The sequence below is a fragment of the Marmota flaviventris genome, chromosome 14 (genome assembly GCF_047511675.1).
Source record: "Marmota flaviventris isolate mMarFla1 chromosome 14, mMarFla1.hap1, whole genome shotgun sequence".
NCBI classification, from domain to species: Eukaryota; Metazoa; Chordata; class Mammalia; order Rodentia; family Sciuridae; genus Marmota; species Marmota flaviventris.
The window spans coordinates 83792520-83806950 of record NC_092511.1 but is presented as its reverse complement, the minus strand read 5'-3'; the positions used below and the strand labels follow the sequence as shown (position 1 = coordinate 83806950).

The window sequence follows — 14431 nt, the reverse complement described above, 5'->3', positions numbered from 1 at the left end:
AGAGCCACCTTTGTTCTAACTCTGACCGGCTCTGGGCTGTCTGATGGTAAACCACGGTCATAAAATCCATGCGCAGGCATCTGTATCCCAGTGAGTTACAGATTTACAACTCTTGCCAAGCCTGGCCTTGTATCCAGTAGCAGGACTTGAGAGCACATAATTGAGCTCCTGTCTGTTCCCAGTGACCCTCAAACAGGCTCTCTCCCTTTGAGTGGTGAATTGAACCATATTACATTCCTGCAGCCCGAGGCCTCAGTACCTGGGAACATCAGTTACGGGTGATGGGAAAACAAAGGTGTATCTACTCCTACAGATTCAAAGACAATGAGAGATCCTCACGCTAAAGGCACAGCTTAAAACAGCTTATTTAAGACCACAGAACTTTCGTCTCATACATAATAAACTATGATCTATTTAAAAATTTTGCTTCGCTCTGCACAGCTCCGGCATACATAAATGTCAGTTATCGCAGCTTAAATTATACCATTTGCCCAACAGCGGCCAAGTTTTAGCTACCCTCTTGTATGGACTGTAATTGCATCAAGCATGAACTCACCCGCTGGCTGTGCAGTCCTCAAGTCTCCTTATGAATAACAGACGTGCAGATGATTGCGACCAATCAGATGGCTCCTTTCAAACTCAGTCGCTGATTGGCCACTGCGCAACCATTGTTTGGTTCCCTGGTGTCCTTAGAAGGCGCGCTTCCTGCAAAGGGAAGGCAGTGGCTGGATTGCCTCAAGCCTCCCAGTGACAGGCACACCTGATTCTGCAAAACTAGAGGATTCAGGGATGAAAGTACACAAAGAAAGAGAAGCGATAACGTTGGGAGTGAACTGAGCGTTGAGGGTCAGCAGAGCAGCAGTCTCTGCCGTTGTTTGGAGGCTCACTGTGCAGCCTGAGGAATTTAACGAGGTCAGCTGATTAACATAAATGCAGTGGTGGTGAGGAAAAGGCTGAAATGTTCCAAAGAAAGTGACGCCAGCAAAAAAGAGACAAACAAAAACCCCTGCACATTCTGGACTGGGATGTTGATCAATGGCAGAGCGCTTGCCTAGCACATGGCCTGGGTAATTCCACTGGCGTGGGGGGCTCAGGGGGTGTGAAGAAAAGAAATCTTCATATTAAAATAATTCTCAAAGTGACTTTGCAAAATTGAAATCACAAAAAATAGAACATTGGAAGTTGATCCAAACTTGGAAAGGCATATGACAATTCTCCAAAAGATGCAAAATGTGTTTTCTCTGTATCATAAGTTACATCACTAGAGCAGATGAACCCTGTTCAAACTACTCATGGTAAGAACTTTTGCTTTGTTTTGTTGTGGTACTGGTATTGAATCCAATTGGACCACTACCTCTGCGCTACAACCGCAACCCTTTTTATTTTAAGACAGGGTCTTTCTAAGCTGTCAAGGCTGGCCTTGAACTTGTGCTTCTTCTGCCTTAGCTTCCTGAGTAGCTAGTATTACAGCCTCAGCAACCTAGGAAGGCCCTAAGCAACTTAGCAGGACCCTGTCTCAAAATAAAAAAACAGGAAGAGCCAGGGATGTGGCTGAGCACCCCTGGATTCAATCCCCATTACCCAAAACAAAACACCCCAAATGGTCTCAGATTATACCAGTGGGGGCTGCCTGCATCTGTAGAAGACTGAAGGTGAGCCCAGTTCTAAACGCTCTTGACTGTTTGTCCTTCCCTATTACAGGCCGTACTCCTTAGGTATTTAGGATCCCAGAGAATCGCTTTGCCTTGACCTTTCTGGTGTTTTACCAGGTGAAGTGGATTATGCCCCCTCATCAACTCCGGCACCTGGCAACACAGAGCCCCTGCTGGTCATTCTCGGCTGCTTCTGTGGATTTATGTTGATTGGGCTGGTTTTATATATTTCTATGGCCATCAGAAAAAGACTCCAGGAGACAAGGTTTGGGTAAGTTTCCCAGTGAAAATTTGTGGCCCAGTGATATTGATGAGGTTGTTGGGCCAGGCCTTGGTGCTGGTCCTGCTGGCCCTGCTCTTCAGGCTGCCCAGGATGTGTGCCCTGTCTTATGCAGCTTGGAGCAGACAGCTTCCTTACCCAGGCCAGTTCCTACCTACCATGGCAGCCAACAGCAGAGCCAGCCTGGTGAAGGGCTGTACAGAGAAACCCTCCAAAAGCCTTCACCACTTAAACTGGGTAGCTGTTACATGACGACCTGTATCAGTAGCCTTAAAAGTGACCCTGTTTTTTGTTTTTTTTTTTTAAATGAGCATCCCTGCTCTGCAAATCCAAAATCTGACATGCTCCAAAGTCTAAAACTTTCTAAGCACCCAAATGATGCTGCTCCATGAAGCTTCATTTCATGTACAAAATTATCACAGATATATAAAATTATTTTCAGGCTGTGTGTATAAGGCATGTATGAAATATAAATTAATTTCCTGTTGAACGTGTGTCCCATTCCCGTGATATCTCATTATGTATAAGTAAATACTCCAGAGTTTGAAAAAGAAAAAACTGAAATTGTAATACTTCTGGTCCCAGTTGGTCATTTTCAGATAAGGGATACTCAACTTGTATAAGTAGATAAAAATATAGGGGGGGAAATTCACCAAAGCTGGTATCATTGTGGGTAGCTGGGTCCCTCCCTCCCTCCCTCCCTTCCTTCCTTCCTTTCTTCCTTCCTTTCTTTTCTCTTTTCCTTCTTTCTTTTTTTCCTTCTTTTAATGTATTTTGTTCATTTTCTGTAGCAATTAGTTGTTTTTCAAGTAGACAAGACTTGAATATGTGGAGAGAAATGTACCATGTTCATGGATAGGAAGACTCCATATTGTCAAGAAGCCAGGCCTGGTGGTGCACACCTGTAATCCCAGAGGCTTGAGAGGCTGAGGCAGGATTGTGAGTTCAAAGCCAGCCTCAGCAAAAGCGAGGCACTAAGCAACTCAGCAAGACCCTGTCTCTAAATAAAATACAAAATAGGGCTGGGGATGTGGCTCAGTGGTTAAGCACCCCTGAGTTCAGTCCCCAGTAAAAGAAAGAAAGAGAGAAAGAATATTGTCAGGAGCTTGGTTCTCCCCAAAGTAACCATAAATTTAATATAAACACCATCAAAATTGGTGCTGGGTTGTTGATAAAATTGACAAGCCAATTTGAAAATTCCTCTGGAAAAGTAAATCTGCAATTTTGAAAAACACAGAATTTTGATGGAGGGTGCTGGTCCTCATTAACATAAAAATATGCCTAGTGAACAGCAAGGTATTGGTGCAAGTTGAGAGAACTCAGTCCATGGACAACACAAGGTGTCCATTTATAGGTAGGAATTGAAGGTATGTTGAAGATTACATTTCATATCTGGAGAAAAGAAGGAATGTTCAAAAAATTGACCCTGTGATAGGCACTGAATAGAGAGAGATACATGATACTGGCATGGAGGCTGCCCACATGTGGCTTATAGTCCTACAACTGAGAAATGTAGAAGAAGGGCTTCATTTGGAAGTGCTTCTATTAGCTACGCCTCCACTGACTTATAAATCTAACACTAAAATGGATGTTAGATATTAGCTGATTGAACTTTGGTTGCAGTAACCTAGGAAAGGTTAGGGTTGAAAGCTACAGAATTTACCAAAAAGTGGGGCTGCTAAATTCAGCAAATACATTAACAAGGTTACAAAACTATTCTAACATTTAGGAATACAACTATTTCCAAGAACCATTAAGCTCAGCAAAAACTAATGACAGGTTATTTTTATGTTTACTAGAGCCAGTTCCCTTGGGTCCTCCCAATGAGACCTATTCATTTGTTCATTTTGTATAGACACCTTTTTGCACCTGTTTTAATTAAAACATCTTTATTTTCTAGTTATAAAATTAACATTCTTATAGTTTTAAAAAATCAGACTATGTAGAATAATCAGAAGTAGAAAGTGAAACCCATTTGTAACCTGGGCTCATACATGGTTATAGTGCTATTTTGGCATATTCCTTCCTTCAAGCTGCCTTGCTTTGCCTACATATATATTATAAATTATTTATATAGAAATATTAACATTTATAAATTATTTTCGAAACTGTTTTATCTCTTTAAAAATAATTTATATGCCCAAGGTAAAATGAAAGGAAGCCTATTGATTGACACTGTGATTGAACCCAGGGTGCTCTATCATTAGCTCCATCCCCAGCCTTTTTATTTTTTATTTTTAAGACAGGATCTCCTTAGTTGCTCAGGCTGGTCTCAAACTTGTGATCCTCCCGCTTCAGACTCCCGAGTTGTTGAGATTACAGATGTGTACCACTGAGCCCAGCAATTCTACAATTTAGACTAATTAATTCATACTACTTTCCTACTGATTAGTTTTAAATGGACTAAATGAATTTTTTTAAGTTGTAGTTGGACACAATACCTTTATTTCACTTATTTACTTTTATGTGGTGCTGAGGATCGAACCCAGGGTCTTGCACATGCGAGGCGAGTGCTCTACCGCTGAATCACAACCCCAGGCCCTAAATTAATTTTTTATATTGACTTTCCCCCCCCAGTGCTGGAGATGAAACCGAGGACCTCACACTGTCCAGGCAGAGCAATATACCACTGAGCCACCTCCCAACCTATAGAGTTTATTTTTTTAGAATAGTTTTAATTTATAGAAAAATTAAGAAGATAGTACAAAGACCTTCATATGTCCTGTACCTCATTTCCCCTTTATTAACAGCTTAATTTAGCATAGTGCATTTATTATTATAATTTATAAACCAATATTGTTGCATTATCGTTAGCTAAAATCTACAATGTATTCAGATTTCCTCAGTTTTCACCTAATGTCCCTCTTCTTTCCTGGGATCCCACTGCAGCTCCCACCTCCCAACGTATAGTTGTTGTCTCCCTAGGCTCCCCTGGGCTGGGGCAGTTTCTCCCTGTCCTTGTCTTGGACGATCTTGACAGCTTTCAGGAACCTGGTCAGGTGTTCTGCTCACGATTAGCCTGGGGCTGTGGGTTATCAGAGGTGAGGTGCCATCTTCATTACATCAGATCAAAGGGACCCTCGACCATTTTTCACTGTCCATGTTGACCTCCTTTGCCTGGCTGAGGGAGGGTTTGCTAGGTCGCTCTGCTGTGAAGATATGCGCTCTCCCTTTCTACAATTTTCTATGGAAGCAAGTCACTACACAGCCCTCAGTTAACTAGATGAGGAATGAGCTTCCCTCACTCCTGAAGGGTGTAGGAGCCACAAAAACCACTTGGAATTCTTTCCAGGAGATTCATCTCTTCCCCCTGGGTCAGCCATGTTTACATCAACATGGGCTTGTCCGTATTCACTTTATACTGGTCATCCTGTGCTGCTTTATTTAGTTGCTCAGATTGTTTATCCACTGGGAATTTTCTAGTTATTCTCTGCACTTGGTGGTGCCTGGACACAGTCATTTTGATATTGCCAAGTAAACCTAAAATAGATCTAAGGAGAGAAACCTATTTCTCCTTGTGGGAAATGTTTTTGTTGCTGACAGGTGCCTGTGGAATCAGCAGGTGCCTCGGCATCCCTGTTTTTAAGGTGGAATGTGCTTGTTTTCATCCTCCAGGAGCGCGTTCACGGAGGAGGATGCTGAATTAGTCGTAAATTATATAGCGAAGAAGTCCTTCTGCCGGCGAGCCATCGAACTCACCTGTAAGTTGACTTTTCCTTTTTGGCAAAAGGTAATATAGTGGAGAGGTGAGAGAGAATGATCCCCAGACATATCCTAACCAAAGCCAAAAAAGGTGAAGAGCGGGGAATGCTATGTATGAAATGTAGTCAGACATTGCCACACGCATCTTGTTGGCCCAGTTACTGGAAATCTGTAGTGAAACTGGGGTTAAGAAACCAGGGGTGCTGGGCACAGTGGTGCACGCAATCCCAGCAGCTTGGGAGGCTGAGGCAGGAGGATCGTGAGTTCAAAGCCAGCCTCAGCAACTTAGCAAGACCCTGTCTCAAAATAAAAAGTGCTCAGGATGTGGTTCAGTGGTTAAGCACCTCTGGACTTAATCCCTGGGACAAAAAAAGAAAAAAAAGAAAGAGAGAGAGAGAGAGAGAGAAAGAAAGAAAGAAAGAAACCAGTGCTAAGGGTTTTCATAATGCCACGAGACGCAGAAAGAGGAACGTTCTGGATCTGGAGATGGGGTACAGGCCAGGGGTTTAAAGGGAACAGCAGAGCAGTGGACCTAATCTTGAGCCTCATTTCCTGTTTTCCTGGCAAGTAGCTCGGGCTGGTTTGCCAACATGCCAGTAGCAATTCTGGTTTGAATTTTGCTGAATCAGCATGGGGCCTTGTGGTTTGAAGAGTGGAGACAAACAGATAACTGTGTTCTTGAATAATTTCAGAAGTAGTGTAGAAAGCGTGTGCAAATATTATCAAATTCCTTCTTCTGGATATTTGCCCAAACAAGACAAAACCAGAAGGACACAAGGAAGATGGAGCCCACTGTGCTCCTCTGAAGTGAAAGGTCACTTGATGAGGGACGTTAGTGTGATGCCGTCACTCTTCTGATCTGTGTGCCTTGTGTTTTACACGTATCTATCCTGGCATTTTTAAAAAAGCTTCCTGTATACAATCTCTTCCTTCCTTGGAGAGCCCTTTGGGTAAACTTTTTTCCTAAGAGCTCATGTGTTCTAATTATTCAGATCTACTTTTTTAAAATTCCAAGTCTGGCTTATGCCTTAGCAGCTCGGACTGGATCATTTGCCAAATGATGATTGAATTCTTCCTTTTCTGGTTAATCCCTCTCATGCCTAACACTTAGTGCCACGAGCCCACGATGGATAGACCTCTTTATATTGCACACCTGACTCTAGGTGACCTCTCCCTCTCCTTCCCCAAAGTACTCCGTTCAGCACTTCTGAGGTCCCATTGTGAGGTGCAGAGACATCACAGGATGTCCCCTGTGATTTGTGTGCCTGCTTCCCTGGAATGCGAGGGTGGTGGGATGTCCTTATGGCTCTTTCGTACACCTAGTTAGGGATATAATAGTAAATGATTTTCTAGCAAGTGCCTGTTGACTCATTTTCCTTACTCTTTTAAATCAAGAGCAAACCTCTTCTCCACCAATCTGATTCCTGATTGCTGCTACTACTGTATTAAGGGAAGAGAATAGGGGCTTTTTGTTGTTTTTGTTTGTTTGTTTGTTTTTGTACTAGGCATTGAACCCAGTTGCTTAGGGACTCTTGAAGTTGCTGAAGCTGGTTCGAACTCACAATCTTCCTACCTCAGCCTCCCGAGCTGCTGGGATTATAGGCTTGCGCCACCTGCCCCCCAAAACAAGGCTCCAATGTTTATAGTTGTTCAGAATTAACCCCACCCTGAAGGATTCATTTAACACCCTGTAATCACCATCAGGTGTGATGTTTTATTAGTGGAATTTTTGGAAAAGAAATAATGGGTACAAAATGACAACTGCGGAAACGCTATATAGAACTTAAAGTAGAATGCTAATCGTACTTAAATGAAAGAAAGCATAGACTCTCCCTCATCTCTGTTCCTCTTTCTGCAGTACATAGCTTGGGAGTCAGCGAGGAGCTGCAGAATAAACTAGAGGATGTTGTGATTGACAGGAATCTCCTGATCCTTGGGAAAATTCTGGGCGAAGGTGAGCAATTTAAGTTCTCTTAAAACATGCAGTAAGAAGGTAAGTAGTTGGGGGGAATTTTATTTAATGTATATTTATTAAATAGATTGACATACTTAGGCATGGGCACATAGTTCAGTAGTAGACCACCTGCCTGCCATGTGTGAGGCCCTGGGTTCAATTCCCGGCACTGCAAAATAACAAAATATTGTGTAACTTTGAGTTGTAATACAAACAGATCTACTTTGTAATTTAAAATGGAAATAGTGATTTTTCACCATATGAAAGGGCTTCCACAGGAAACTTGAAAAGTATGAATTCCCTTCTTTTATTGGAAATCATGTAGTTCCTTGGTCACTGTCCCACGTGTTTCAGGTTTATTCCTCTGACTTCAGGGAGTCTCTTGGCACCTTCCTAACTAGTTTAACAGAAACACAATTGGAAATAGGTATTCCATGTGCCAAGTTGTCCTTAGGATGATTGCTAATGATGCGAAGAGTCTGTGCTTTGGGCTGGAGGTGCCGCTCCGTGGTCGAGCACTTGCCTGGCGTGTGGGAGGCCCTGGCTTCCATCCCTGGCACCAGAAAGGAAAGTCTGTGCTGTGTGAGCTTCAATAACATGTGCCACGTTCTCCCGTGAGTGCCTTGGGTCAGTTGTCATGCCCAACCAAGGGAAGAGCTAAGCAAAGTCCGAGCCTCCCAGGCCCAGAGCAGGAGGGAGACCAGTACAGGCATCTGCCCCCGGCCGCCTATGCCTGGCTGTGCCCACTGCCTGGGGATGAGTCACGTTCACACCACATGAAAGTGGCAGGTCAGCACTATGGGGTTTCTGTGGTGGGGATAGAATCTGCACAGTATCCACGTAGACTTTGTTTCGCTTTGCAGGAGAGTTTGGGTCTGTGATGGAAGGCAGTCTGAAGCAGCCAGACGGGACCTCTCAGAAGGTGGCAGTGAAGACCATGAAGTGTGAGTTTTCAACGGATAGACCCCTCCTGTGGAGCAGGCAGGCGCTTTAACCTGGGATGCTCCCAGGACCAGTGACGGTGTTCAGATCTCCGTGGCCAGTGGGCCAGAGGGCAGCATGGGCTACTGGTCACTAACGGGGAGTGAGCTCCTCATGCATGCATGCATTATGTTTCTTTACCCCCAAAGCAACAGCTTGTGGTACCTTTGCCATCTCTGGAATCCTCCCGCCTCCTCTGCCTCATCCAGTCAAGCTCAGGTGTAAATTTCTGAGGCAGTGGTGACCTGGTGGCAGCATCCCACCCCAGGGCTCGCTGAGGCTCGTCTCTCCAGGATGCTGGGTCACTTCCACATTCAAAGGTGGCTGCATGGGTCCCAAGAAGCTATGGGCTGCTTGGGAAGGAAGTTTCCCAGAGAGCAGAGAAATAATTCCTTGATCAAAGACATGAAGAGCCAGGAGTGGTGGTGCACGCCTATAATCCTAGCAGCTCAGGAGGCTGACACAGGAGGATCGCTAGTTCAAAACCAGCCTCAGCAACGTATCGAGGCTTTGAGCAACTCAGTGAGACCCTGTCTCTAAATAAAATACAAAATAGGGCTGGGGATGTGGCTCAGTGGTTGAGTGCCCTGAGTTCAATCCCTGGTTAAAAAAAAAAAAAGATGAAGAGGTGCTAACACAAGGTAGACCCTTCAAGCCAGCAGAGAAGAAGCCTCAGGGACAGGGAGGGCCTCGTTGGTCAGCACAGAATCTGCATTTATCCTGCAAGGAGTAGATTAAGAGAGAGACAGAGTAGGTTGCATTCTAGAGAGTTCCCTGGGTGGCAGAGTGGAGGAGAATGCACTGCAGCCTTCACAAAAATCACGGCAGGTGTCAGTTACAACTCTAGAGTCTGTGCAAATATTTATGCACATAAGGCAACTATTGTGACTTGCTGACTTAATCTAAGTCAAAGAGCCGGAAAGGGGACAAGCTGTGCCAGACTGTTTCTGTGACCATAAGATAACCACACTGTAGTGGCAAGGTAGCACATGTCCCACGTCCTGCTCTCAGGACATGCAGTCCTGGGTCCACACAGCTGAGCTAGATTGTTCAAGAGTCCATCCAGCCATGGCCCCTCACATGGGTCCCCAGGAAAGAGACCGTGATCCTGTGGTAGTCTTCATTGTGATTCTTGTGGATGGACATAGCCTGATGCTCATTTTGTTCATCTTGATTTTGACTCCTTATTAACCACCTGTACCTGTTCTGTATTATTTTGGGTAAGCAATTAACAGTTTGGAACCAGGGATTGAACCCAGAGGACACTTAACCACTGAGCCACAGCCTCAGCCCTTTTATTTTTATTTTTTATTTTATTTACTTATTTATTTATTTTTGAGACAGGGTCTCACTAAGTTGCAGAAGCTGGCCTTGAACTTGCCATCCTCCTGCCTCAGCCTCCTGAGCGTCTAGGATTACAGGTGTGGGCTACCGAACCCAGCCTTCCTAAAAGTTAAATCCAGTCTTTACTAGACATGAAAGCATAAATTAGATCATAAGAATGTATTCAGTGGCTGAGGTTGTGGCTCAGTGGTAAAGCGCTCACCTAGCATGTGCGAGGCCCTGGGTTCGATCCTCAGCACCATGTTAAGAAAAAATAAACAAATAAAATAAAGATATTGTGTCCAACTACAACTAAAAATAATTTTTAAAAAATTGTTAAAAATAACACATAATAATCAAGAAGTCACGTGGTACAGACGCTGCTGGATGGCCTCAGGTGGGCTGTCAGTCATTGGTTCTCTCCTGTTGAACAAGCCTGACTTTGTGATGTGTCTGTCGTGCTGAATTGTAGTCAAATACACATAAAATCCACCATCCCAGCAATTTTCAGGTGTGTGGGTCAGCAACGTAAGCGCATTCACATTGTTGTACAACTATCGCCACCATCGTCTCCAACCCTTTTCCTGTTATGAAACCAAAACTCTGTACCCTTCGAGCACTAACTCCCGCCCCCTCCCCCGGCTATCACTGCTCTACTCTGATTTCATTACTCCAAGCACTTCCTGTCGGTGGAATCGCACAGTAAAGATCCTCTTGTGACTGGCTTATTTCAGTAGCATAAGGCCGGATTTCAAGCAGTTCTCTTAAATTGGTTTCATTCCAAGAACTTGGTATGAAAGTGTACCCGTCTCACAGGCCTGATTGAGCAATGAGTCTGGGTGACACATGGGGACAGAAATAGAGACGTAAGGTATTCTTTCCTTATTTAAGATAAAGATAATTGCAACAGATTAGTTGGAAGAAACTTTAGTTTGTTTTGGGGGGGTGCTTTTTGTTTCTTTTTTCTTTACTAATGGACTTTCCTTTTTTAGAGCAGTTCCAGATTGACAGAAAAATTGGGCAGAAAGTCCAGAAGTTTCCATGCATTCCTCTCCCCTCCACACATAGTCTCCCCTGTGACGAGCATCTTTCAGTGGTGTGGTGTGTGTTTCACAGCTAAGAGCCCAGAGCCACACATTGTTAGCTGATGTCCTTAGTTTCCTGCTCTTGGTGATGTGCAGTGCTGTGGATTTTGACATAAGTATGAAGAATGTGCAGCCACCATGAGAGTGTTGCAGGAGAGTTTTATGGCTCTAAACCCCCTCCCTCACCACCTGAGCTCCTCCTCTGAGTGCCTCTCTTCTCTCCCCTCAATGCCCCCAGCCCCTGAAAACCATTCACATGTTCACTGTTTCCATAGTTCAGTCTTCTCCAGACTTAGAGAACAGAATCGCAACCACCCACCCTTTTCCCTCCCGAGTCAACGCGTCATGCCTCAGTTTCCCTTTATTTCTGCAGTGGACAACTTTTCTCAGCGGGAGATCGAGGAGTTTCTCAGCGAGGCAGCCTGCATGAAGGACTTCAACCACCCGAACGTCATCCGGCTTCTAGGTACCCCTGGGAAACGCAGGTTGGGGCACAGGGTGGGCCAAGGGGAAGATCCTTGGTGCCGTAGTTCATAGTCCACACTTCCTATCCTGGAGGGGTTGACAGTGCTGAGCTTTTTCACCCAGAAGATTTTCCCTTAGGGTTCTGTTTTCAGAGGCTGAAAGTAAAAATGGGCTAGAGTTTCTTGACACCGGGGGGCTCAGGGATGGGGGAAAAGGAGAGAAATTCCATAAATCATCTTTGAGAATGAATTTATGAACCCGTGTGGAAGTACTGATTTATGATCCCGGTACTTGGGCACTTTCATGGAACGTGATTTATCATAACCTGGTTTTGTAGCTCTGTGAGATGGAAAGACAAGATGAAGTGTGGCGTATTCTAAAAGAGAAACAGCTGGAGATGATGGAATTTTCTGCTCACCTCTTTCTTTTCTTTCTTTCTGCCCTTTAACTTGACACATGATAACTAACTTCTTGGGAGATCTTTCAAAGTTTGATAGGATTGACTCTGCAGAGAGATGCAGAGACTGTTGGATACAATATTTGGTCAAAGAAACAATTGTTATTTATTTGCAGCCCTTGGCTGTAGCAGACTCTGAGAACAATTGCACTTTGTAATCGCCAGAGGAGGAGTGGGCGGGTGCTCTTGCCAGGAGGCTCAGGTGACAGACTCTAGTTCTAGAACCAGGGTAAATGGTGCTTTGGCTTCTCCCTTAGGAAACTACTAAAATTTAGAAAAGTGGGTTTGAATTATAGGCCCTCAAAATTCTTTGAATAGTTTTAAGCGGAGTTGCTGTGGACTTCCTCCCATGATTAACCCACTTATTCCATGAAGCTAGGTTAGCATCGGAGTCTAATGAGGTCACGACCTCTTAGAGAGGGAGTCCAGCAGAAACACAAAGAATGACCCTAATTGGAAATAAAAAACAAAATGGGAGGCAGCGGAGCCTGCGTGGGTTCCGGATCCTACAGCACAGCCAGAGTTAGGTGCTTTGGGGTTTCAACTGCTAACTTGTTGGCACCTGGTTTCAGTGGTAGCCCCCCAGTGCTTCTTGGATCCCATATAATGAGGCGCTTTGCCCGCTCCTGTTTGGAATTTCAGGTGTGTGTATAGAGATGGGCTCCCAAGGCGTCCCGAAGCCCATGGTGGTCCTGCCCTTCATGAAGTACGGGGACCTGCACACCTATCTGCTGCATTCCCGTCTGGGAACAGGGCCAAAGGTAAGTGGGCTTGGTCACCCCTCCTTTATGTCAGAGCTGGGAAAGCCCCAGCCTCAGAGTTCAAAACTGAGGAGAAGGACAGTAAAAAGGACCTTGACCTTCCTTCAGTGGCCACTGTGCGTCCGTCCTCCGGGCAGACCTGCTCTTGGGCAGTGTGGTTCCCATATATGGTGGGAACAGGCCAGCTGGTGCACCGTCTCGGGCCACAGCCCAAGTCATACACTCTGCAGAGATCACCGATGTCGGGAAGGCCACGGAAGACGCTCTCCTAAAATAAACTTACAGGGTCATCCTCAATGTCACGGCTGCAGCCTGAGAAGTGTGCCTAGTATTTAGGGAACACACTTTTATGATTATCTTAATCTAGTAAAATGAGTTATAATCACACCTGGAATCCCAACTACTCAGGATGCGGAGGCCGGAGGATGGAAAATGTGAGGCCAGCCAGGGCAACTTAACAATATCCTGTGTCAACATAAAGAAGTTTGAAAAGGGAACAGGGGCACAGCTCAGTGGCAGAGCACTTGCCTAGCATGCGTGAGGCCCTAGCTTCAGACCCCATCTCTACACACACACACACACACACACACACACACACACACACGAGAGAGAGAGAGAGAGAGAGAGAGAGAGAGAGAGTCCAGGGCACTGTGTAGTAGCTGTCAGATATGTTTGTGATATTTCACCTCCTATGTCGGCCCACCAGCAGTCGGGACTGAGAGGCCTGGTAATTTTGGATGTGGCTGCAGAGGCAGTTAGAGATCCCCAGAAAACTTAAGACCACAAATTTAGAGGCTGGCTCCCTTAGTGTCGTTTTAGTGGTGACTGTCAGGATTGTGACTTCGGGAATCTGTTGATGGAAGCATAGGTCTGGGCCTCCTGATTGGAAATGAAAACCCTCTCATGGTGTTTCTTGTGGACAGACGTGATCTTGAGCAGGTCTGTGGGGTGTCCTACTGCCTGCCTGGCTGGCCCCCACCCTTACTTTCCCTCACTTGCCTTCTCTGTCTGTCAGAGAGGTGACCATCCTGCCCAGTTCTAGTCGGAGCATGCAAGGACAGCGAGGGGCTGGCCTATCAGGAGTCACCCTGTATTAGGACAGAAGTCACTCGGGCTGGTGTTGCCCTAAATCACTGCAGGTCCTGGGGGGACCAGCACCTTGCAGTCTGCACCTGGGCTTTCTCCAACAATCCCCCTTTGTCCCCTCGGCTGCAATCCATAGCGAGACTCTGGGTGCAATAGAAACACCTGCTTCCATTTCCCTTCCATAAATCGTGCCTTTTGCTGTCATGTCTGAGAACTCTGTGCCTAATATCTCTGGTTAAAAAAAGAAGTTTTTCTCCTGTTTTCTTCTAAAACTTCTGTGCTTTTCGATGGTATATTTCAGTGTATGACCTGTTTTTAGTTCGGTGTAAGATTTAGTTCAAGGTCTATGAGGTTTTTCATGCAGGACCACCCTTAATCCCCTGAATTGCCTTTACGCCTTTGTCCAGATAGACTGGCTGTACACATTGGGTGTGCTTCCGAGTCCTCTGTCTGCTTGTCTGACTGTCTGTCCTCCTTCGCCCCGACCACTGGTCAATCACTGTAGCTTTGTTGTAAGTCTGAGATGGCAAAAAGTACCTCCTCCCACTTTCTTGCACTTCTTCAGAGTTGTCTTAGCCGTTTGAGTTTCGTGCCCTACCCTCATAAATGCCGGTCTGTGCCTGCCAGACGTTCTCCTGTGGTCTCCTAGGCTTTTGAAGAAGTGAAGGAAGCAAGGACCCCGCTT

The 14431-nt window shown here is 45.2% G+C and overlaps 1 protein-coding gene across 1 annotated transcript in view; it reads left to right on the top strand.

The window, feature by feature from the left end:
- The window catches only part of Mertk (MER proto-oncogene, tyrosine kinase), a 100563-nt gene that overhangs the window by 74079 nt on the left and 12053 nt on the right, over window positions 1–14431 (top strand). Inside the window, exons 10-15 of the mRNA XM_034637348.2 lie at window positions 1770–1923; window positions 5548–5633; window positions 7493–7588; window positions 8452–8532; window positions 11351–11443; window positions 12542–12660. Coding sequence (XP_034493239.2) covers window positions 1770–1923; window positions 5548–5633; window positions 7493–7588; window positions 8452–8532; window positions 11351–11443; window positions 12542–12660 — 629 coding nt within the window. The remainder of the gene's footprint in view (window positions 1–1769; window positions 1924–5547; window positions 5634–7492; window positions 7589–8451; window positions 8533–11350; window positions 11444–12541; window positions 12661–14431) is intronic.